Source organism: Antennarius striatus, chromosome 9 (genome assembly GCF_040054535.1).
Source record: "Antennarius striatus isolate MH-2024 chromosome 9, ASM4005453v1, whole genome shotgun sequence".
Lineage (NCBI taxonomy): Eukaryota > Metazoa > Chordata > Actinopteri > Lophiiformes > Antennariidae > Antennarius > Antennarius striatus.
In genome coordinates, this window is record NC_090784.1 from 13,380,225 (window position 1) to 13,403,574 (window position 23,350).

The 23,350-nt window shown below is 39.4% G+C and overlaps 1 protein-coding gene across 1 annotated transcript; it reads left to right on the top strand.

Annotated features, from left to right (window-relative positions):
• The first annotated feature begins 1,396 nt into the window (after positions 1-1,396).
• ankrd28b (ankyrin repeat domain 28b) lies at positions 1,397-22,865 on the top strand. The gene is made up of 28 exons (XM_068323150.1): positions 1,397-1,567; positions 8,171-8,254; positions 9,254-9,332; positions 10,161-10,231; positions 10,328-10,528; positions 11,812-11,899; positions 12,438-12,580; positions 12,687-12,899; positions 13,150-13,228; positions 13,336-13,450; positions 13,603-13,685; positions 14,629-14,692; positions 14,841-14,909; positions 14,993-15,133; positions 15,293-15,404; positions 15,509-15,535; positions 15,867-15,941; positions 16,314-16,515; positions 17,704-17,791; positions 17,871-17,988; positions 18,274-18,493; positions 18,795-18,882; positions 18,975-19,058; positions 19,152-19,297; positions 19,418-19,500; positions 19,597-19,679; positions 19,780-19,871; positions 20,862-22,865. Exons 1-28 carry the CDS (start codon positions 1,541-1,543, stop codon positions 21,140-21,142), a joined length of 3,156 nt encoding a protein of 1,051 aa, XP_068179251.1. The 5' UTR covers positions 1,397-1,540; the 3' UTR covers positions 21,143-22,865.
• Positions 22,866-23,350: the final 485 nt, after the last annotated feature.

Genomic DNA, 23,350 nt, shown 5'->3' on the forward strand with positions numbered 1-23,350 from the left:
GGTTACAGTAGCTGATGGTAATGCCATGTTTCCATAGGGAAGTGGCTTAAATATAGTTAACAAACTGTCTATGAAACATCTACTGTTTCAATAGGTTGTTGCTGCTCTCAATGTTTTGACATTGCAGCAATTGCACAATCATTACATTACAATATGAACCGTTAAAATCTGTTTAAACTAAATAGAATTTAGTTCACATAGATTAACTATGTAAATATGTATATGTGTTTTGTGAAACACACTGCAGTGCACACGATAGTCAAGTGCCACAGACGTCCATACCAAAGTATGATTAATATTCCTAAATTTTTTGATTACACGTAAGTTTACAATTCTATCTGGATAAAATTTCTTCATACGACCCAGCGTGTATTTACAATCAGTTACATAATTATTTTAATGAGTTAATATTTTTAAGAGGTTATGTACACATCCTATCATCACAAAAGGCGTTTTTTGATATTTTGACAATCTTAAGCAACACATTTATTTATTTTTGTTTCAATCCTGATTCCTCATGTATATCTGTAATTTACCAGAATTAATAGTGACATTTTTATAACTTTTTAAAAACTCTTCTTGAACAAACTCTTACATTAATCAGACATGGATATCCCATTTCATCCCAAGTAAATTCGTGGTTGTGAGGGAGGGTCACTAGAGGGCCGTGTTCCACCACATTTTGGTGTTAGATCAAAAACTCGGGAGTTAGAAACCATCAGTCTGCAGATTTGTATAAACTTACTTTTTCCTTATATTTTATTTTTGACGCTACTTTATATGTTTAATATCCAAGGTAAACACAGGTTGTCATTGTAAAATATTCCATTCTCTGGATATCTCTGCGCAAAAGTTCAAAGCTCCCCTAAATATCACCCACGATAGTAATCAAGTATTAAGGTTTATGACTGCATATTTCAGTGGCAGTGACAGTCTGCCCTGGTAAATATATATTTCCAAAGGGACCGGCTGCCATGAGATCATTAATGGTTTGACCCCCGTGGGTCCACTACTTATTCTGCGGCCATTGGGAGAATTATTCTCGAATTTTGTGCAACTTCAGACGAGTTACGATGTGTAAATAAAATATTACACAGCTGTAAGAGAATCACCAGAACTTTATTTATTAAGTACAACCGAGCATGGCTCTTGCATATACAGAATTTATTGCATATTTGATATTTAGTTTTTCATCGCAACATCTCGCTATCTATGTAATATTCAACAGTGCGTCTGTCACAGATGGCTGTTAATAACAACCAATCACCATCTCGCTTTCTTGGACGTAAAACGCGTACGACCAATCGTAACGTACCTTATTGGAAGGTGGAGTATCGTGGCGGCAATGTTATGGAGTTTCCGCTATCCTTCTGCTTCCTTGCCATCAGGTTAGAAGGCTAGCAAGCGAGCTAAGGTAGCGTCATTCAAGGCCTCCAATAATAGATCAGCGGGACAGTTACCCAAGATCAGACACTGCTATTCGGAAGGAGATACATTTTCCTTTATGAATCTGCATGAGAACACTTAAAATCCCTGAAATATGGTGGTTCTCAAAATTCGAGACCAGGTAAGCGATTATTAAACCAAAAGCAGTCCAAGTTTGTGTTACTTTTGGCTGGCTAGCAGTAGCTTCTCCCCCCCCCTCAATTTCAACATTCGCTGGCGTAATGTAATACAAGTTTCTGAGGCTGCTCTCTGAACCAGAAGCATTTCCTTAATCGTCTCAGAGCTTGATGTGAAATATAGTTATTTAAGAGATGAGTGTTGTGCTGAGAGGCAATTTGGTAAAATCCAAGATGAAGTCAGGTTTCATGTGATAATGAGAGCATCACATGTTGCAACGAGCTAATGTTAATGTGTTTATATCCAGCAATTAGCCAGAGCCTGTTTTGAAGGCTAATAGCTACTCTGTTGGTCAGTGGCTGGTCAACATGTTGTTGTTAAACAATGGATAGCAGGAGTCGAGCTAACTTACAGATGATTATGTTGTGTTCTTTGTTAATAAAATGAAGTCAGTGTGTGAGATTGTAATCGGAACAATCAAAGGTATCTAATGACTGACGTTACTGTGACAACTGGACGTGTGTGAGATGTTTAACTACTTTAGCTGGTAAAATGCCACGAAAGCTGTAAGGTTGTAAAACGTACATTATATACACAAAATAAAATGCAACGATTCACCTGAGCTAGTCAGAATACCATCACAAGTGAGGTTCTGTCAGGTGATCTGTGGCCATTTTACTTTCATGTTTATATTCTAAAACGAATTTTTGACACTGTTGTGGCAACATTGTTTTGTTGATTATAAGTCTTTGGGGGTAAGTCACAAAAGTGTTCAAATGACCTAAAAAGAAGAAGTTCTTTATCAGAATGTACAATATTGATGATACATTTGTGAAATGACGTGTGCCTTCAAACTATATTAAATCCATTTCTTTGTTCTGAAAGTGAGAATGACTTTCTGTTATCATTTAAACATAGTGCGTGTTAGGCATGCCTGGTTCTTCTGCTTGTTCTTTAATGTACAGTATGTTCGTGTGTTCTTCTTTTCGTGTGTGCTTGAATGATTGGGTACCTGTACTCATGTGAGCTGTCTCCATGGTGACAGTATTAACTAGACTGACTTGTATGGGGAGATGTGCTCAGTTGTTCAGCCAGGGAAACATAGACCTGCAGGGCTGGAGAAGTGCAAACAACAAAATACAGATTTGTCCCTAAAATTGTCCACATTATCTCTAATCATGGCTGCATCTTATAGGTATTCCTGCCATTATAATAACTGAATAATAGTGTTGTGAAGTTTTTAAAAAGTGTCTGTAGCTACTTGGTTTCAGGATTGAAAGGGCAGACTACCTCTTCAAATGCATGGCAGGGGAAACACTGGGGTTACCTTTGTTTTTCTCTGTGTGTGTACTTCCATATGTAATGTAGAATACTTCATCTTTAACTCTTCCAAAACCTTTTGCCAAAATTCCATGAAACTTGTACCACAGTTTGTTGAAATCTTAAATGCATGTCTAATAATTCTTCCATTTACTTATTGTCATATTTTAAGGCACACTTTTAATAGCATTTAGCATAATTTTTATTTCAGCAATTTTGATCCCACTTCAACTTTAGCTCTTTGGTTTCAGTTCTTTTAGGGAAAGGACAAAAACAAGTTACGTAGTTGTTTCCTAGAAGAAGAATTTATTGTTTGAAAAAAAACTATATGATCCATTTATTATGAATGGGTCATTCATGTATTAATGTCACAACATGGGATCACTCCCACTGGCTTTGTTGCAGTAAACTGGCTTCAAGTGTTAGCAATCTGCAGGGGTTCATCTGGAATGACATAAGGGTAACTTTGCTGTCTTTTTATTTTGTCTTTTAAATAGATAGTGTTGAACACGTTGCTGCAGGCTGCAACTGATGCCAGTAAATACGGTTCACTCGCTTTTTTCTATATCGCAGAGGCAAAGATGTTAATGTTGTGTTGGTTGTTAAACCTTCCTTGCACAAAATAATTTTGGCACACATGCTCAATGTTTCATCAAGAATTTTTGAGGATTCAACACTGGCTTGTACTCATGGGAGTAGCAATAAATTAAGTGACTGTGAAATCACTGTAGATTATTTATTTAGGATTGTTCAAGTTTGTCTTATCCATTCACCATTTCCTGAAAATTAAGATGAACATTGCCTTCTGCAGTGAAATAAAGGTTTCCACAAGCTGAAATGCTCTCCTTGCTCATGACCTACTATATCACCCTCGCTCTCCTGTCCTACTTCTTTTTCCTCCACTCATATTTTTTTCTATAACACACTTTAGCACTTAGCTAGGCAACATGGAACCAGCATATTATTGCCAACATTCTGTATAGGCTTTTATACATTACAATTCGAATTTCCCATTAGTTGCCTCATGAACCTCTGTTCACCATCCACTTCTCTCTATTCAATCAACTACTTTGATAGGCTCATCTAAAACTTCAAAAATGTATTTGCAGCAAATATGCAAAATAAGTCCAAGATAACATTGGTTGTTCTTGTGCTCACACATTTTGTTGGTGAAAATTCCTAGTAACCTGTAGAAATAAATGACCGTGGGAACTTTTAGCAGCGGTGTGTGACGTTTCAAGTCTGCCAAACTAGCAAATTTTTAGGATACAATGAAGACAACTTTGCTGTAATCCATGAAGTGACCTGGTTTGGATGATGCGTGCCACCACCACAGAAACTGAAACTTTAATGAATTACTTAATGAAACAAAATAAAAATTATTCAGAATCCCAATTTCCGTCTGAGTTTTAGAATGGAATCTTATTGGAAAGATTCAAAACTCTTTTTTTGAATGTAGTTCATATTCATGTCAGATTGTGCATGTGCAGGAATGCATTTTTAAATACTTGGGAGTCTTTGTCCTTGGACACAAAATTATCCTGTTGTTGTGTTAAAGTATAACGGTCCTTACCGTTTTATCAGTACCATCAGTTCAATCCTGGTTTCCTGCGTACAGGACTTGTAGAACGTATTTGTGTCAACATAAGGTTAAGGTTCTGGGCTCTGTTCCAGATCATAAAGGCTAGAATATTATTAGTACAGTACTATGAATGACACTGGCATCAGTACTGTTTGTTCTGTTTGACACAGTTTGTAGTTCAAACTCTTCCATATGAAATGGAGCTCTTTTAAATGATGGCTACTTATTTGCAAATTAGCTGAATTCTGCTTGCTTTTATGGTAGGCTCTATATTTAAATGTGGATGTATTCGAGCCACGCAACAGGATACAGCATATATTTGAATCTCTTTGTTTTAATTAATATATTCACATTGCCCATTCAGAGGTGAGAATTGTGTATACATGAAGGAAGCTCTTGATGATAGCTCAGAGAACGTTGCAACTGTGACATGGCTAAGGCCATGTTAGTTTGTTTTTCAAACTGGACTGAGGTTAGGGAAGAGTTAAGTTTTTGTGAAGGCCAGGCATGTTCCATCTGGGTCTTTTTTGGGTAACCAGCTGCAGCCCTGGAAGGGCTCCCTGCTCCCACTGTTCTCCCCATTCATGCCAGCCTCTCCTCGCAAGCATTGGAAAACTGCCTGATCAAAGACTTTCTCCAGGTTGTATGGTGGGCTCATAATAAAAAATTACAATAATGATGCACAATATGTATTTTTATTATCCCAACAGCAAAAGTAAGGCAGGATCATTGTCAGGATGCTGGCTTGGCTTTACATAACCATTCATTTTCTGTAGCGTATCTCACATACTGGCAGCATCCAGCTTTGTACATGTATTAACCGTGGTAAATAGGTTGGAAGCTTGTTTCTGAAGTAACTGAAGCATTTTCATTTTGTCTATAGAGTATATGACTACGATCTAAATGACTGATTTGTTTTGGTATAAAACAAACATTACTTTCGGACTTTTCCATGGAAAGATGATTTTAAGGTGAATCTGAAGGGTAGCCTTCTCTATAATGTGTCCAAAACAATAGCCGCTACTCTCGGCTTACTAAAGGAATGGAAGATATGTCACTAATAATGTTCACAAGAAGAATTTCAATAATGTTGTACGTTTTCTTGAGGGGATGGGATCGTGTCATTTCCAGATGTCATGCAGTTTATATGTATAAGAAGGGCTGAGATGTGTCTCTGAAACCGGAAAAATGTACACTGGTGATAACATTCTCTCTAGCACGCATGGTGCTGCATTGTGATGTGGCCACAATAACAGCAAAACATTCTTCTTCTCCCACTTCTTTGTGTTCATCAAAAGATAGCAAACTTAAAAAGAGCATACCACAACCCATTCTGTCTATTGTGTTTTGATTCTGTGCCCATGAATCAATGAAAGCAGCTTGGTTTCATATTTTTGCCTCTTTGGGAAGAAGTGAGCATTTGTGAGCAGCAGTATGGTTTCTTCCCAAACAAGAGTGCTACAGATGCAGTATTTGCTTTGAGGATGTTGATAGAGAAATACAGAGACGGCCAAACGGAGTTGCATTGTATTTTTGTAGATCTGGAGAAAGCTCAGGGCAGGGTGCCCAGGGAGGAACTGTGGTATTGTATGAAGAAGTCTGGAGTGGCAGAGAAGTATGTTAGAGCGGTGCAGGACATGTATGAGGACTGTAAGACAGTGGTGAGGTGTGATGTAGGTGTGACAGAGAGTTCAAGGTGGAGGTCGGACTGCATCAGGGATCAGCTCTGAGCCCCTTCCTGTTTGCAATGGTGATGGACAGGCTGACAGACAAGGTTAGACAGGCATCTACATGGGCTATGATGTTTGCAGATGACATTGTGATCTGCAGTGAGAGCAGGGAACAGGTGGAGGAGAAGCTAGAGAGGTGGAGGTTTGTCCTGGAAAGGAGAGGAATGAAGGTCAGCTGCAGTACGACAGAGTACATGTGTGTGAATGAGAGGGACCCAAGTGGAAGAGTGAGGTTACAGGGAGAAGAGATCAAGAAGGCGGAGGATTTTAAGTACTTAGGGTCAACAGTCCAGAGCAATGGAGAGTGTGGAAAAGAGGTGAAGAAGGGTGTACAGGCAGGATGGAACGGGTGAAGAAAAGTGTCAGGTGTGATGTGTGATGAAAGAGTTTCAGCTAAACTGAAAGGAAAGGTGTACAAAACTGTGGTGAGACCAGCGATGTTGTTTGGTCTAGAGACAGTGTCACTGAGGAAAAGACAGGAGACAGAGCTATAGGTAGCAGAGATGAAGATGCTGAGGTTCTCTTTGGGAGTGACCAGGATGGATAGGATCAGGATTGAGTACATCAGAGAGACAGCACATGTTAGAGGTTTTGGAGATAAAGTCAGAGAGGCCAGACTGAGATGGTTTGGACATGTCCAGAGGAGAGATAGTGAATATATTGGTAGAAGGATGCTGAGTTTTGAACTGCCAGGCAGGAGGCCTAGAGGAAGACCAAAGAGGAGGTTTATGGATGTAGTGAAAGAGGACATGACGGTAGTTGGTGTGAGAAAAGAGGATGCAGAAGACAGGGTTAGATGGAGGCAATTGATTCGCTGTGGCGACCCCTGAAGGGAAAAGGTGAAAAGAGAAGAAGATGTAAATAATTTTTAGACTTTCTATTTTGAAATGTTTTTTAAAAAGTGGCTATATTTGTTGTTTTAAAACTTCTGAGAGAAAAAAAATCTCAGTTGCCTCAAAGTTATCAGTAGGTCAGACTTTGCTGTATTGCATTTAATATTTAACATTGTTTCAGTTATATCTATTGAATGCAGTTGTTTTTCTACTATTTTTGTGCAAAATGAAAAATAAGAAATATTGTGCAGTATTTTGTCTACACAGCACATATCTGGTGTTCAGTAGTGCTCTCCATGTGTACGCCCAGAGGAGAGGCGGGACCAGTTCGACTGCATTATAAAAAGCCAGGAATAGCAGGTTCACAAGAGTCCAGCTTGACAGATGTTCATCACTTTGTTCCTTTGCATCAAACGTACTTGGGAAATCTTTGATATTTTTTAGTCAGCCACCTGCTGTTATGTTGGACCTAGTGAACCAGATCTCCAGCACATGATACAGACTATCTCTGTATGTGCTGGAGATGCCAATTATCATAGGAATGTAGTGAGTCAAAAAATTTTAAATGTGTGGAGGGAAAAAACTGAAAATGCTTTGGTATTTTGGAGCACAATACTAGACTTGTATTTCCTCTGAGATTGTGAGATTTTCCTGTGTCAGCAGAGTAAACAGATCAGCATTAAAACAAGACTGTTCAGCTCAGTCAGTTTCATTTTTGACAGTTGTCTGACACTTGAAGTCATTTTTGTGTTCAATAAGCATTTGAATGTCTGTACCAGCCTCTATTAGACCATTTTGTTTGTTCATCTGAATGATGACCGTGGATAAGCTGCCATTTGTCTTTTAAAATCATTTTAAACAAGAATATTTTGACACCTGTTAGCAGCTGAAACTCAGTTGTTTAATCTCCCAGCAAATGAGTCGTGTTTGCATCGTGGTGCTTGACGAGTGGGATCCAGACGTCTCCAAAAAGTCTAAGGTCTCCAAGGTCTGAATGGCTGTGTGTTAACTTTGAACTGTAGTTTTACTGTTTTAAATCTGATGAGTTAAGCCATAACAGTTAGAGATGGTGTTAAATGCTTGCCAGAGATGCCTTGAAACTCACTTGATTTTGAGATTTCTTTTTTCGCTCCCTTTTACAGCCTGCTTTGCTGAAAGCTATTTTCAATGTGGACCCAGACGAAGTTCGTTCACTCATATTCAAGAAAGAGGATGTGAATTTTCAGGTAATTGTCAAAAACTGTCACTGATCTTTGTGCGGGGTTCATTATAGTTTCTACATGTTTCTTTTTAAAAAAACATGTTAGCATCACTGAATTTAAAACCTCTCGTACAAGATTGTCCTTGAAAAGCCTCATAACTATTTCAGTTAATAGTTGTGTACAAAAAGTGCACAGTTCCTTTTTTCAAGCACCCAAAGTATGCTTTGGCTCTTGTTGTTTTATTGCATTCCTGGCTATTACTGCTTTGGTGAGACTGTTTATTTCAAAATAAGGCTGGTTTGTACTTGCATGCATTTCACAAGAAGAATTTCAAGTCACTGTATTTATCTTTTATTTAACTTTTTGCCTCAAGTGCCAACTCAACATAAATAAAGTTAAATGACCAATAGAAAATTCTGGTATTAGTATCACAAGAGGATACCACTGACATGAACTTTTGTATCTTTGAGAAACAGCTAAGGCCCCTTCCACATGATGCTGGAACTTTTTGAAAACGCAATGTTTTTGTTGCTTTTACGCCTTCCGTCCACACAACAACGCAGATATCCGGAACGAAAAAGCAACTTTTTGAAGACGCTGGCCTAGGTGGATTTTTTTTAAAACGCTGGGTCTGCGTTGTCGTGTGGACGGTGTATCCGCAACTTTTTAAAAACGCTGACGTCTTGCCTGTGACGAAAACCGCTGTGACGTCATATTTATGGGCCCGTGTGTACAAACATGATGGATGTACGAACCTTGTTGATGGCAGCATTCTTGCAGGAGTTTTGTGACAACAAATCACGGAGGATTCCTATTGGATAAAATTTGACTCAATACTGCCACCACATGGTTTGGCATGCTTATAGCCGTCTTCGAAAACGCACTAATACGTTTACGTGTGGACGGAGATTTTTTTGACGCAAATCGTTTTCGATGCGTTTTCAAAAAGTTGCGTTTTCAAAAAAATCTGTCATCATGTGGACGGGGCCTAACAGTTACAGCTTCCTTTTTGGCTTTTTGCAGGACAATGAGAAGAGAACTCCTTTGCATGCTGCTGCGTATCTCGGAGATGCAGAGATAATAGAGCTGTTGATTCTTTCAGGTAACCCACCTCCCTTCAGAAAAAGAAGCAAGCAAAACAACCCCACATGACTTTGTGTCTTTATTGTAACAAATAACACTACAACTCTAGAGCTAGATATTTGAATATAGATATTTGAACATAAAACAGGTAGAGAAACAAATATTGGTTTAACATTTCAATATGGAAATGACAGCTGGATGTGGTTCTCAAAATTTGTTCCCTCAAAGAACCCAAAACCGACACAATTCAGACTGTTTTGTCTGAAGGTTCAAATCTAATGAGGTTCACGTCTTAATTATAGGAAGTGAATGAAACCCAACATCCATTGTTCTGAAAGGAACTAAAGTAGAAGATAATTATTTTCCCATTATTTGATAGGAACCTCTGGGGTTCCCTGGGCCCCATTTTAAAACCCACTGATGAATAATCTGAGGTCAATGTTAAATTGATCTTTAACTCTTTAATGTGAAAGCAACGTTTGACCCAATTGACAACGATTTTTAATGAGGCACTTGCAAATCCAAGATACAGTAGGTTCTCTGAGATCTTCAGTCATTTAATATATGAATTGTTTGAAAGCAACTCTAAAAGAATCCCCCGTTTTCTGCACAGAAAGCCTCAGTAAACGTATTTCTGTCTTATTAGTATTAAGAAGAGTGTTAAATGGCACCAGAATGAAACATTCTGATATTATAATGAAGAATTTCCAAGGTTTTTTTGTTTTTTTTTAATGAAACTCAACTCGATAACTGAAAGGGACTCAAGTGTTTTTGCTGAAATCTGTCTCTGGATGTCATCTACCCTATGACCTCACACATTATGACAGTCAGTATCCCCTACTCATAGGTGCCAGAGTAAATGCCAAAGATAACAAGTGGCTCACTCCTCTGCACCGGGCTGTGGCCTCCTGCAGTGAGGTACGTGAACACTCAACCCACTCCTGGTTAAAAATACATTCGCATTATTCCAAACAGGTCGAAACGCGAGCCTTATATGTGATGTTTGTTTTGCAGGAGGCCGTCCAGGTGCTGCTGAAGCACTCGGCAGATGTTAACGCCCGAGACAAGAACTGGCAGACACCGCTCCACATCGCTGCTGCAAATAAAGCTGTGCGCTGTGCCGAAGCCCTCGTCCCACTGCTCAGCAATGTGAATGTGTCAGACAGAGCAGGACGGACTGCGCTGCACCACGCGGCCTTCAGCGGACATCTGGAGGTATTAAACCAGAAGTTGTGTTTGATTCCGCTGTGAGCTGTACTGGAGATACACAAATATCTATCACCATAAAAAACAAGTTCTCTGTTTAAGAGAACAGCAGCTGGCACGCTGTCCTTCCAATGCTGTGTCGTTTTAAATGTGTAGCTTCTTCTGTACAGCTCCTGTTGACGTAACATTTTTGGCTCTTTTGTTATGCATGCATAAAGTTTCATTAGCAAACTATCACAATGGGCTCAATGTTTGGTTTGTTTACATAGTGTAGCTGTTAGTATCAGATCATGATCTCTGAAAGGAGCTGTTTCTGCTCACCTCTTAAATGTGAAAACACAATGAGTATTGTTATTTGTACTGTGTCAGCAACAGAAGAATACCACAATGGACAGTTTTTGCCTGTCAGATGAGTGTGAGGGCAAACAGCTCTGCCAGTGATGCACTGTTTGCAGCAAGGCCAGCCAAACACTGCATTATTATGCAAACTGAAACAAATTTGAGTTTTTGGGATATTTGTTTTGTTTTTTCAACCTTTTTATGTTTTATACTAGCATTAATAATCACAACACCAAAGTAAATTGGAGGAGTTCAAGCTCAAGAAAGTTGCCATCCAGTGAAGCAGCTGTCACTGGAAAAATATCATTTAAAAAAATGTTCCTACACACAAGAAGACGGACGCTGTTGGTAGCTTACTTCAAAAATGTTTTGTCAAATGAAGTTAATAGTGCATAATAGGGTGTTTGGACAACCTTTTGGTCATGCTACATTTTTAGCTGCATATTTTAGTTAAATGCACAGCAAATCCCAGGTTTAGGTCATGATTATTCACCTTGGTACCACATTCCTGCCTAATGAACTTGTAGGACATGCATGCAAGATCAATACTGTACATCTTTCCTCTCTGCATTTGCTCTGTAATGAGAAAAAAAGATTAAAGGCATATTGAGGGTTCATGTATTTTGTGAAATTAGATTGGTGTTGTGTTTTTTGTTATTTTTTATCAGATTTACTTCATTGTGGATTATTAGGCCCCTTCTTATGTTTAATCCATTTTTAACTGAGTGAGGGATTTAATAACACTGTTTTGAAAAGTGCTGTAAAACATTAAATTTATAATCATGATAATAATTAAAAGTGAGCAGAGTCTGGGTGTTCGGACTGATATTAAGACGTTAACCACATCTGTATACAAACTATGAGCTGCTGCCCTGAGTGAAAGGTTAGTTGTGTCTCCAGACATATTTCCTGACTTCTTTTTTTCTTTTTTTTTTATCTGTCGATGCTTTTAGATGGTGAGGCTCCTGCTCTCCAGAGGGGCAAATATCAACGCCTTTGACAAGAGAGACCGCCGTGCAATCCACTGGGCGGCTTACATGGGTAATAAATTAAGCAATTATTAAATCTGCGTACAGTAATCTCTCGTTACTCCAGGTTAATGCGTTCCAGGACCACCCGCAAACAATGAAATTCCGCAATATAGCGACAAACTATTTTGTTAGTTACAGTAATTTAAACATTTATTAACCTCCTATACTAATATTAAACCACTTTCTATCTATATTACCTTTTCCCACACTCTTATAGATTGTTTAAAGCGCTTTTAAGTGTTTCTTTAATACACGGAAGTGCGCTGCATTCCGTGATTCTTGGAGCACAGCGCACTTCCGGGTGTTGTCAACTAATAGCATGCGTGTACGGTGTCACATGACTACCTACTAAAAATGCGTGATGAGGTGAAGCCGTGCATCTTGAAGCATGAATAAGCGAGGGAATACTGTATTGTCAGGTTTTTTGTTTTGATTATTTTTGAATGCTTGATATGTGTGACTAGAGTTTATTTTCTGATTCCATCAAATTAAATGGTTGATGTCTTGAACACATTCATTTATTGAAGTCATTCCATTTTTACTTTTAGGGCATATAGAAGTGGTGAAGCTGCTGGCATCTCATGGAGCCGAGGTGGCCTGCAAAGATAAGAAATCCTACACTCCACTGCATGCAGCTGCCTCTAGTGGGATGATCAGCATTGTCAAATACCTCTTGGACCTGGGGGTGGATGTAAGTTCCACCTACAATGACTCCCAAAATTTAGTGAAAGCAGAGTGTACAGTACCGGTGTGTCGCTGAGGAAATGGTGGACTGATCTGCTTTCCTTGGCTTTTAGATCAATGAGCCTAATGCATATGGTAACACACCCCTTCATGTAGCCTGCTACAACGGGCAGGATGTGGTGGTGAATGAACTCATCGAGTGCGGTGCGACCGTCAACCAGGTAAACGGGAAAGGCTTCGCACCTCTTCATTTCACCGCCGCCTCACGGCACGGCGCGCTGTGTCTGGAGTTACTAGTGTGCAACGGAGCTGATGTGAATATCAAGGTGAGTTCAAGCCAGCCTGTCGATCCTTTAATGCTGACTACATGGAAAGTGATTACTTAGTGCAGGATGGGATAATGTAACTTAACGACTGGAACCACTTAAGTAGATAAACAGATAATCACGTGAAAGCAGTGGATTCATGTATTGTAAGAGGCTCCTTATGATTTCTCCTGGTCTTTTACACTTTGTTGTTTATAAACCATTGTAAAGACATAAGTTGTGACACCACCATGTTTGTATTTCACTCCAGAGTAAAGACGGTAAGACTCCTCTCCACATGACGGCAATTCATGGGAGGTTTTCTCGGTCTCAACCAATCATTGAAAACGGTCAGCGCCTCACAAAATTCTACCTGACTGGTTTTATTTTCCTCTCTGAACTGTAAAAATTCCGAACTACTTCTTTGCTTAACCCCGGTTCTTGTTGTTTTCTGAAGGTGCTGAGATCGACTGTGCAGATAAGAATGGAAATACACCACTACACATTGCAGCTCGATACGGACATGAACTCCTGATTAACACCCTCATCACTAACCGAGCTGACACAGCTAAGTAAGACAACCCAACTGTCTTTTGTCAGCAATTTTCAAACTTACTACACTAGAAACCATGTTTAAAGCTCTGTGTGCAATGTCTGACTGTTAATGGTGAATTTCTTCTCTCAGCTAAGCATCAGTAAATGAACATCTTAATATCTCTTTTAGACGAGGGGTTCATGGTATGTTCCCGCTGCATTTGGCTGCTCTCAGTGGATTCTCTGACTGCTGCCGAAAGCTGCTGTCTTCAGGTGAGCGAGTACTTAAGCATAAAGAGCCATTGTTGTACTTAATGCCTCAGACAAATTTACCAAAGATAGATTGCAACACAAATGCAGTCATATCTCGGTACCGCTGCTGGGCTGATTCTATAAGGAGTGCAGTGCTGTGGTGGATAAGGAAAGTCGTGATCTTGAAATGGGTTTTCAAATCCTGACCGGCAGCATTGATATATACAGTATAACAACATTGAACTAGCATGTTATTTATGAGTTAGATACCTGGTCTACTGAGTGTTTAAGTTGATAAATAACATTAATGTATATTGTCAACGTGTCACAGATTTTGGTTCTCATAGTAATGCATTTATTGTTATTATTAGTGCTGAACCCATTAGAGAAAAAAGGGTGTGTCAAAATAAAACCTACCAAATAACCTAGAGGTGTGTGTGCACGTGGGTGTGTTTGTCATCTAAACCAATTTTCAAGTCTCAGGTAACGTTGTTAAGGCTCTGGTTACATATGCCTACATTTCGAATATACAAAAATAAACTTTCGGTTTTCATTGAGTGTATTGCATTTAATTATCCAATGTCAATAGTTTGTACAAACACATTCAATGCTAGCACGGCCATCTCTGCCCTCATGTATACACATATTTTCATTAAAACTAGGATTTAAGAATAGTGTACAAATATGATTACATCTTCACTTCTCTTCTCCCGTATTGAATCATTTGATCCAATAATGTGTTGGTAGCTGCTAGTGGATCAAATTAAAGTGAAAATGCATGAATCCAGTTTTTCAGTTAAAGCTTTTATGTGAGTCAGAATATTTTCCGAAGGTTGGCAGGTCACAACTGAAGAAGTCAAAATGCTTCACGAGTTTGGCATCAAAACGTTCAAACCGTGAAACGTCTCTTGTAAGGTCTTGCATTGAGTCAGCATCACATCTGTCATCTTTTATCCTGATACAGGATTTGATATCGATACTCCGGATGATTTTGGAAGGACTTGTTTACATGCTGCAGCTGCTGGAGGGTGAGTACAGAGCACCTGAGTAGCAGTTTGAGTACTAACTTCAAGTCTTGAGATGTGCTCATTATCCATACTGAAAAGATTACTATATATCTGTATGTGTGAGTCTTTATCTGTTCATTATTTTTAAATCTCAACCATAACTCTTCAGAAACCTGGAATGTCTCAATCTTCTTCTCAATACGGGGGCAGACTTCAATAGAAAGGACAGCTTTGGCAGGTTGGTAGCATTTCATTGTGGATCCAGACTTGTCTTTTGTGGTCAGATGTTTGCAGGGAACTGAGCTGTGTTTGCGTTTCCAGGACCCCTCTGCACTACGCTGCTGCCAACTGTAACTACCAGTGCCTGTTTGCTCTGGTGGGCTCTGGGGCCAGTGTCAACGACCTGGACGAAAGGGGCTGCACTCCGCTCCACTACGCCGCCGCCTCTGATACTGATGGAAAGTCAGTGATGGTTTGAAAAAGTTTTTTAAAGGATTGTGTGGGAGGCGGGTTATGTGGGAGGCATTGCGTCGATAAAAGCTCAGTTGTATTATTAGTTGTGAGATTAACCTTCGAGCCAATGCTGTTTCCTTGACTACAGCATCTTTGTTGTGTCTGCAGGTGCCTGGAATACTTATTGCGAAATGATGCTGATCCAGGGATCCGGGACAATCAGGGCTACAATGCTGTGCACTACGCCTCCGCATATGGACATCGCCTCTGTCTGGAACTGGTGAGAGCCTGACTGCAGATAATTCAACTCAACACACACCACACCTCCCCTGTGTAATTTAATGATGTTTATTGATTTGCTGCTTTTCCTGATGTCTTTTACAGATTGCTAGTGAAACTCCCCTAGATGTGGTGAGTTGAAGTTGTTCCTTTTGTCTCTGTGAATGTTTAGAGGTTGTTGGTTTTTTGTTGTTTTGTTTGTTTGTTTGTTTGTTTGTTTTGGGGGGGGGTTGACTGTATCAAAGACATACAAAAACCTCCTAGCTAACACATTGTTGTTCAGGCACTTTAAAATGACAATTAGAATGATTACCAAATATTAGTGTCAGGTTGTCATCTGCACAGTTGACACAGGTCAACTGTTATCTGTATTTATTGCACTTAGCTTCAGTGTAAAAGTTATTATAAAGTTATTATAAAGTAAAGCAGATTATTACATGTCCACCTCATTTATTTTTGCCAGCTCATGGAAACCTCAGGGAGTGACATCCTGAATGATTCTGATGTCAGAGCCCCGGTCAGCCCCTTGCATCTCGCTGTGAGTGATGTGCATTGTCTTTATCCTTGTATACTTTATGATTTGCATATAGTAAATTAAATCTCAGCATATTTCAACTGATGCTATTTGCACCTGGTCAAGTAATAAAGTCATTGTTTCCCAGTTGTAACCAAAATTTAAACAACAGACTGACACCTGTTGAAATACAAAATATTTTAAAAATAAAATTTTATATACATCTATCCATCCATCCATTTTCTAAACCCTAATAAGTCCTGGAGCCTATTCCAGCCAACTGGGGCGTGAGGCAGGGTACACTGTGGGCTCGACGCCAGTGCACCGCAAAGCTACATATACACATGAAGCTGCCAGATATTGCATTAACTTACTCATTAAACATCAATTTTTCAGGCGTACCACGGCCACCACCACGCTATGGAGGTTCTGGTGCAGTCGCTGTTGGACCTTGATGTGAGAAACAGCCATGGGCGTACACCCCTGGACCTGGCTGCCTTTAAGGGCCACGTAGAGTGTGTCGATGTCCTCATCAACCAGGGGGCCTCCATCCTGGTCAAAGATTTTGCCTTGAAGCGAACCCCCATTCATGCTGCAGGTAATTATGGCATTTATTTAAAATGAATACAAATTCTAGTACAGGGGGTGTCAAACTCATTTTCACCGAGGGCCACATCAGCATAATGGCTGTCCGCAAAGGGCCAGATGTAATTTATAAATGTAACAAAATGTAAGTCAGTGTCATGTGAAATAAATGTAACTACTCCTTAATGTTAAATAAGTAATAATGTATTACTTATTCAAGTTACAAATATTTCAGTTGCACGGAAAAAATATGTTAGTTTGTTTCTCTGTTATAACATAAATCCTTTCAATTTATCAGGATATGAAACTAACGGAACTCCATCAATCAAGGATCAAACTGTTCAAGTGATAAAAAGAGAAATAACATCAAACATCAAAGTTATTACATTAACGTCTTTCAAAATGTTTTTGTCAATGTTAAAATGGGCGTAATTACTGCATTGTGGGAAATGTAGTTTTTGGTCGAAGCACACTTGATCTATTCATTTTTAGACACTCTGACCTTTTATGCTGTTGTGGGCCACATAAAATGCTGTGGCGGGCCATATTTGGTCCCTGGGCCTTGAGTTTGACACATGTGTTCTAGTGCATGTGAACTCTCAGATCTGAAACTTTCTCCATGCTTTTTTAATGGTTTTGTTTAGCAAATGTAACTCTTCTCAGTGTTTAAGAGGCTGTCCACTCCGGCGGTAAACTGATTCGAACCATATCCCCTACAGTCTACGTTTTAAAGTGTCCTTGACCAAAATACTGATTCCAATTTGCTCCCAATGACTGTTCTTTTGACTGCATGAATACCGGTAGTTAGTTAGTTATAATTGTTAATGGACAACAACAGAGTGCTGAAACGGTGCATTTTTGCTATCTAGGAAATTAAATGATCAGACTTTTCCCCTGTTTAGAATTTCACTGTGAGTTGGTCTTATAAAGGTCAAGGGTTTTCACAGCAAAGCTGCAATATTTTTAACCAATCTTTATGTACCCATCTCCAATGGCAACTTTACATTATGACCAATTGAAACATTTTTTTTTCAGTGAAGTGTTGCTGTGGTGGGTTGTTAATGGTATTTCTGTCATCAGTGGTACTTTTTATCAGTATTATGTAATTTCCCCTTGCGGATGTAATTTCCCCTTGCGGGGATCAATAAAGTATACTTCTTCTTCTTCTATACTAACGGAGTTCATCATTGCTTCCCTTCAGCTACTAATGGTCATTCAGAATGTTTGCGCCTGCTGATTGGAAATGCTGATATTCAAAGTGCAGTAGACATTCAAGATGGGAACGGACAGTAAGTGTAATTTGTATGAGTTCAGTTTTGTTTCCAGCACATTCTGCAACCAATCACTGATATTATTCTGTTTTCTCAGAACTCCTCTGATGCTGTCGGTCCTGAGCGGACACACAGATTGTGTTTATTCTCTGCTAAATAAGGGAGCCAGCGTAGAAGCCAAAGACAAGTGGGGCAGAACAGCTCTGCATAGAGGAGTAAGAAAACCAGCCTTACACACAATAAATAAATAAATAAATAAATGTTATTTACAGTGCGCCCAGGAGCCAGAGGGAGTCCAGTTTGGGGACCACAGGATTCCATCTCTGCTTTTTGCAGGTGATGTCATCCTGTGGGCCTCAACAGACCTGGACTTTCATCGTACACTTGGGGGCAGTTTACGATGACCCACTCTACCACTAAGCCACTTCCACCCATTTGAATTGCATAATAATTTAGGATCCTATCAGTCATCAGTAACAACGGCTTTTTTCTGGCTGCAGGCAGTGACCGGCCACGAGGAGTCCGTGGAGGCCTTGCTTCAGCACAACGCTAATTTCCTGGTGCGCGACTGTAAAGGACGCACACCGGTCCATCTGGCAGCAGCATGTGGACACATTGGGGTACTGGGAGGCCTGCTGCATGCTGCCCAATCTGTGGAAACACTCCCTGTTTTAACAGACAACCAAGGCTACACCCCACTGCACTGGGCCTGCTACAATGGTACATTGATTAGGTTTTGAAGACCTTTTAAATACAATAAATTGGAAATGGAGGTGTATAGCATAATATGGTTAAGTGTGCTCTTAGACAAAGGTAAGCTATCAAGAGATTAAAAAGGAGCACGTAAGCATGGCATTCACAACCTCATTTTTAATGCTTGTGTTTTTGTTCAATTCTTTCATGTATTTTCCCTGTGCAAGGTTGATTTTTTTTTTTTATAATAAGGACAAATTTTTTAAGAGGACCTTGACTGTGGGTTCTTGAGAGGAACACTGATGCAGTTAATGATTTCTCACTGCAGGGCACGATACCTGTGTGGAGGTTTTGCTGGAACAAGAGATTTTTCACAAGGCTGAAGGCAATTCTTTCAGCCCGCTCCACTGTGCTGTGTAAGATCTTTAGTTGACTTTAGTATCAATCGTTGCCTGAGAGGATAGAACTGCTAACGAATTAAACTATCTGACTCCTTCCTTTTTCTCAGGATCCATGATAATGAAGGTGCTGCTGAGATGCTTATAGACACACTGGGCCCTTCTATTGTCAATGCCAAAGATGGTAAAAACAGGTAGGATGTTCAGGGAATTCAATTTTTGACAAATCACTCATGAGAAAATTTGGTTTAATAAAAGTGAAAATTGTTGTCATGTTGTTTTTTTAGGACCCCACTACATGCAGCATCCTTCACTGACCATGTTGAGTGTCTCCAACTGTTGCTGAGCCACAACGCTCAAGTCAACAGTGTGGATGCTGCAGGGAAAACTCCACTCATGATGGCTGCTGAAAATGGCCAGACTAATGCTGTTGGTATGAAAGTTTGTTTTTTTCCACCAAGCTTGAAAATATCACCATGAGATGAATTAATCCTTGCTGCATCAAATTAACTTTGTTTCCTCTACATTTCACCTCCAAAAATTTTCTGTAAAGAACTGCTGGTGAGCAGTGCGAAAGCAGACCTCACTCTGCAGGACGCTGTCAAGAACACTGCACTTCATCTGGCCTGCAGTAAGGTTGGTTCATCCTTCTGCAGGAAACTGCATGTTCCAGCAAATATGTTGAATCCCTAAAAGTAGAATGTTTTCATTTGTGGGTTTTATTTTCCACAGGGACATGAAACCAGTGCCTTGTTGATATTGGAGAAGATTACAGACCGAAACCTCATAAATGCTACTAACGCCGCCTTACAGACGTATGTAACACTGGTACTACATTGGGCTCTTCTCTCTTGATGCATTTAAGCAGTGTGTGTGTAATTGTTTCTTTATCCATGTGTTCATCTTTCTTTTTAGGCCTCTACATGTGGCTGCAAGAAACGGTTTAACGGTGGTGGTGCAAGAGCTGCTCGCAAAGGGAGCCAGTGTACTTGCAGTTGATGAGAACGGTAAATTCACATTATTTTTTTCTCTATCGTTGCTACCCACAGCAAAAACAGAAATCATTAACTAATTAGCTTTAATCTTCCAGGCTAAAATAACTAAAATATGTGGAACATGTACGATGTGCTGTCACTGACAGAAAAGTAACATTTTATACATTGGTAGGCAGTTTGGACACAACTTTGTTACTCAGACTTACTTGGTATTCAAGCCACCTGCGTGAATTAAATGTTTTCTAGGTCTCAGTTTGCATTTAAATAGCAAATAAATACCAAAAAACAATCGTAGAACAGCATAATCGAGTATAATAAAATAGAAAACAATCAAACTAAGATAACTGTAAAGTAAGAGAGACATGGACAGGAAAAGAGAGGAAAGATATGGAAATGGTAATATTTACAAATTGCACATGCACTGATGCATCCATTAGATTAAGCAGCATAAATGAGCAACAGTAGCTTTAGTATCAGGCCCTTTAAAGATACAACTGGATGTTGAACAATTTAATTTAGCTGTAAGTCTGTGGTTGCATCACACCATTTTGTGGAAACCTTCAAAAACATTTAGTCTTTGTGGTGTTAAAATCCCATGTATGTATATTATTTTCTATACAGGAAATGTTGCACAAGGGCCTCAAGAGGCAAAGTTTTAGTGAGGTTTATTTTAAGGGTCACAAAATAAAAACTATTTACAAAAGGCCATTGTCAAGATGTTTTGTCTATTTTATAATATACAGTAATAATACTGAAGGGTCTTGTAGGAGTGCCTCCAGTACAGTACATTATTTTTTGATGCCACTAGGTGGCGCTATGACTTCTTTGGTGTACCCGGAGTGTCTTTGGGTCCATACTCTGCCTGAACATGTGAAGTGTGGTCGTATCCCTTGTTATTATGGCCTCATCGTTCATTTAACAAGCTTTTCAAGTTTTATCCTGTTATAGTCAGACTGCATTTTCTTCAGAACATGTAACAGTGGTGTAATGTCATGTTTTCAGGTTACACACCTGCCTTGGCTTGTGCCCCCAACAAAGACGTTGCAGACTGCCTAGCCCTCATCCTGGCCACCATGATGCCTGTGTCCCCCTGCACCCCAGCACCCACCGCCCCCTTCAGTGCCATTAACCACTACACCGCCAGCCCCTCAAAGAGCGTCACATTTGACAGCCTACCGGTGCTGCGCGACGAGCACAGCTACTGCAGCTTCAACAACATCAGTCATCATGATGGCTTCTACAAAGATGAGGAACTCAATGACTCTGATTCAGAGACGTACTAAGGAAGCTATAAATACATAAATACACACTGTGTCTTAAAAGTCACCAACTGCCAGTTTGGAAGGGCAGCGAAAGAAGAGAACCAAACCACCACCACCCCCCACAGGAGCCTTAAGAGTCCCTCACCCGACCATACCAGAGCATAAGAGAAGGGAGGAAGAGCAGCGCGCTGGTACTCACTCATCCTGACCTCATCCAGCACCAGGTGTCCTTCAGCTGTTTTGGGACCTCAGTAACCACTGCTTTACCAACACTGGCTTATCGAGTGCTGTAAAAGTGTACTTGTTGGGCAGACGGTGACTTCTGTGCAGCAATAACATGCTGAAGAGGGATGGTAGCACTTCACAGAGAGCTAAACCGACAGGGACCAAAAGACATTGATGCATTTTAGTCCAGTTTTAACTGTATAAGCGTTGGAATTTTTTTGGTTTATTGAGAGCGGGGAGGGGTTCGCTTTCATTTTTAGTATTTCTCACTGGAGAGGGTTGACATTCGTACACCATTTCATTCAGAATGCACTTGTTCTTCAAGTCAGTGGACATACTGGGGAAAATCATTTATATTTTGAGATCAAAATTTTAATAAATCCAAGTTCATATCTTAAATTTCTGATCCTCTGAAAAAAAATCTTAATACACTGACCTGATTTTTTTTTAAATTGATAAGTTGAACAGGTTAGTTGTTGATCTACCTTACCTTTGTATATTGATCTGTCCATTGCGGTTTAGTCTTTCAAGAATAAATTATTTGCGTACTTTCTATTTATGTGTTTATTTTGTGCCTTTATTAGTTACTGAGAAAAGATGGATTTGTAGAGGCAGCTGTGAAAGTACAATGATGCGCACTCGTTAGGAAATGAGTAATTTCCAAAAAGCACTGATCCAGTATTGAGGTGTCTGAGGCTTAGCATTGTGAGAAGAAACACTGTAAACCAATGACAAGAGCGTTTGATTTGATTTTATTTGAATTATATTTTGCTCTTATATTAGTCAATGTTTGTTGACAAGTTTTGCTTGCTTTGACTTCGAAAAACAGAAACCACTCAATCTTTCTGTGATTCAGAGCTCCCCATTTCTGTCTGTTGAATCCTTTTAACTGGAAATTTGCTAGCTTCATTGGAACATAAAAGAATTTCTCTTTTAGTTGCTTTTTCTTGAAGGGGGTTGAAATGAGCATGTATATAGAAATTATGACTGTGAATTAAATGCTCCAATGAGTTCTTTCAGTACTGAGATTGCTGTATATTTTATGAGTAATAAAGAAATGAATTATTTAATGATGAACATGTCATCAAATGTCTTTGATTCTATTAAATAATGCCATACCTGACTTAGATCTTATTGTCAATGACATTCAGGCTTGTCACAGAAAGAAAGCTATAGGTGTAAATAATTTATGATGGCTGAATTCCATTTATCTTCTTTGCTGTCAGGGTATTGGTATTGAACGTGAACCCTGGCACTGTGGCAATTAGACTGCTGAGGTCCACCAATTATTAATTGTGCTTCAAACTGAATTACTTCGTTGTGTATTTGTCAACGGATTTGTCAAACGTTTTATTATCTCTGTTCTGTGTGCTGTCAGAGTAGTTGGAACAATATCCAGTCAAGTTAATATCAAAAATTTCAATCAGTGCGCGTCACTCAATCAGCGTGCAATCCCAACGTCCTGCATTCGTGACGTATTTTTTACGCTGTGTTTTCATCCATAATGTCTCCTGATTGGTTTGCTACCCGGAAATGATCACTACTAGACTTAAGCTCCGCCTCCGTGTGTGGGATGCCACAGTATTCTGAGGGCTATGGTAAATGTTACGGTTTTCACAATAAAGTGTCAAATCAAAAGACGATGAGAAATCTCATGGAAATTTCCTTTATATGAAAGAAAGAAAGTACAAAAGACTCCAAAATCATTTTCCCTCTCCTAAAATGATACTTAACAGTATTTTTGCATGTCAAATGAATTTTTATCAAACATTACATTTCATGGTTCTGGTTCTCATGTTATTTTGAAAGCCGGATGTAGTCATTGTGTCATTGTGTAGCCGAGTCCGACCAAATTTGATTAAAGGACAAAAGTCAATCAAGCAAATAACATTAGTTAAAATACCTTAGTTAAACCTTAGTTAAAATATAAAGTCCGACTAGTGTTTGAAAAATTACAAAATAGCAGGAAACTGCTGCTAAAGACCCGACGTCTGGTCGTTTAAA

Bases quoted from the DNA above. Each gene is read 5' to 3' on its own strand.
- ankrd28b (XM_068323150.1), top strand. From the start codon at position 1,541: ATGGTGGTTCTCAAAATTCGAGACCAG. The intron at 12,581-12,686 runs GTAAGTTCCACC...CTTGGCTTTTAG, and splicing joins TCTTGGACCTGGGGGTGGAT to ATCAATGAGCCTAATGCATA. The intron at 18,494-18,794 runs GTACATTGATTA...TTCTCACTGCAG, and splicing joins GCACTGGGCCTGCTACAATG to GGCACGATACCTGTGTGGAG.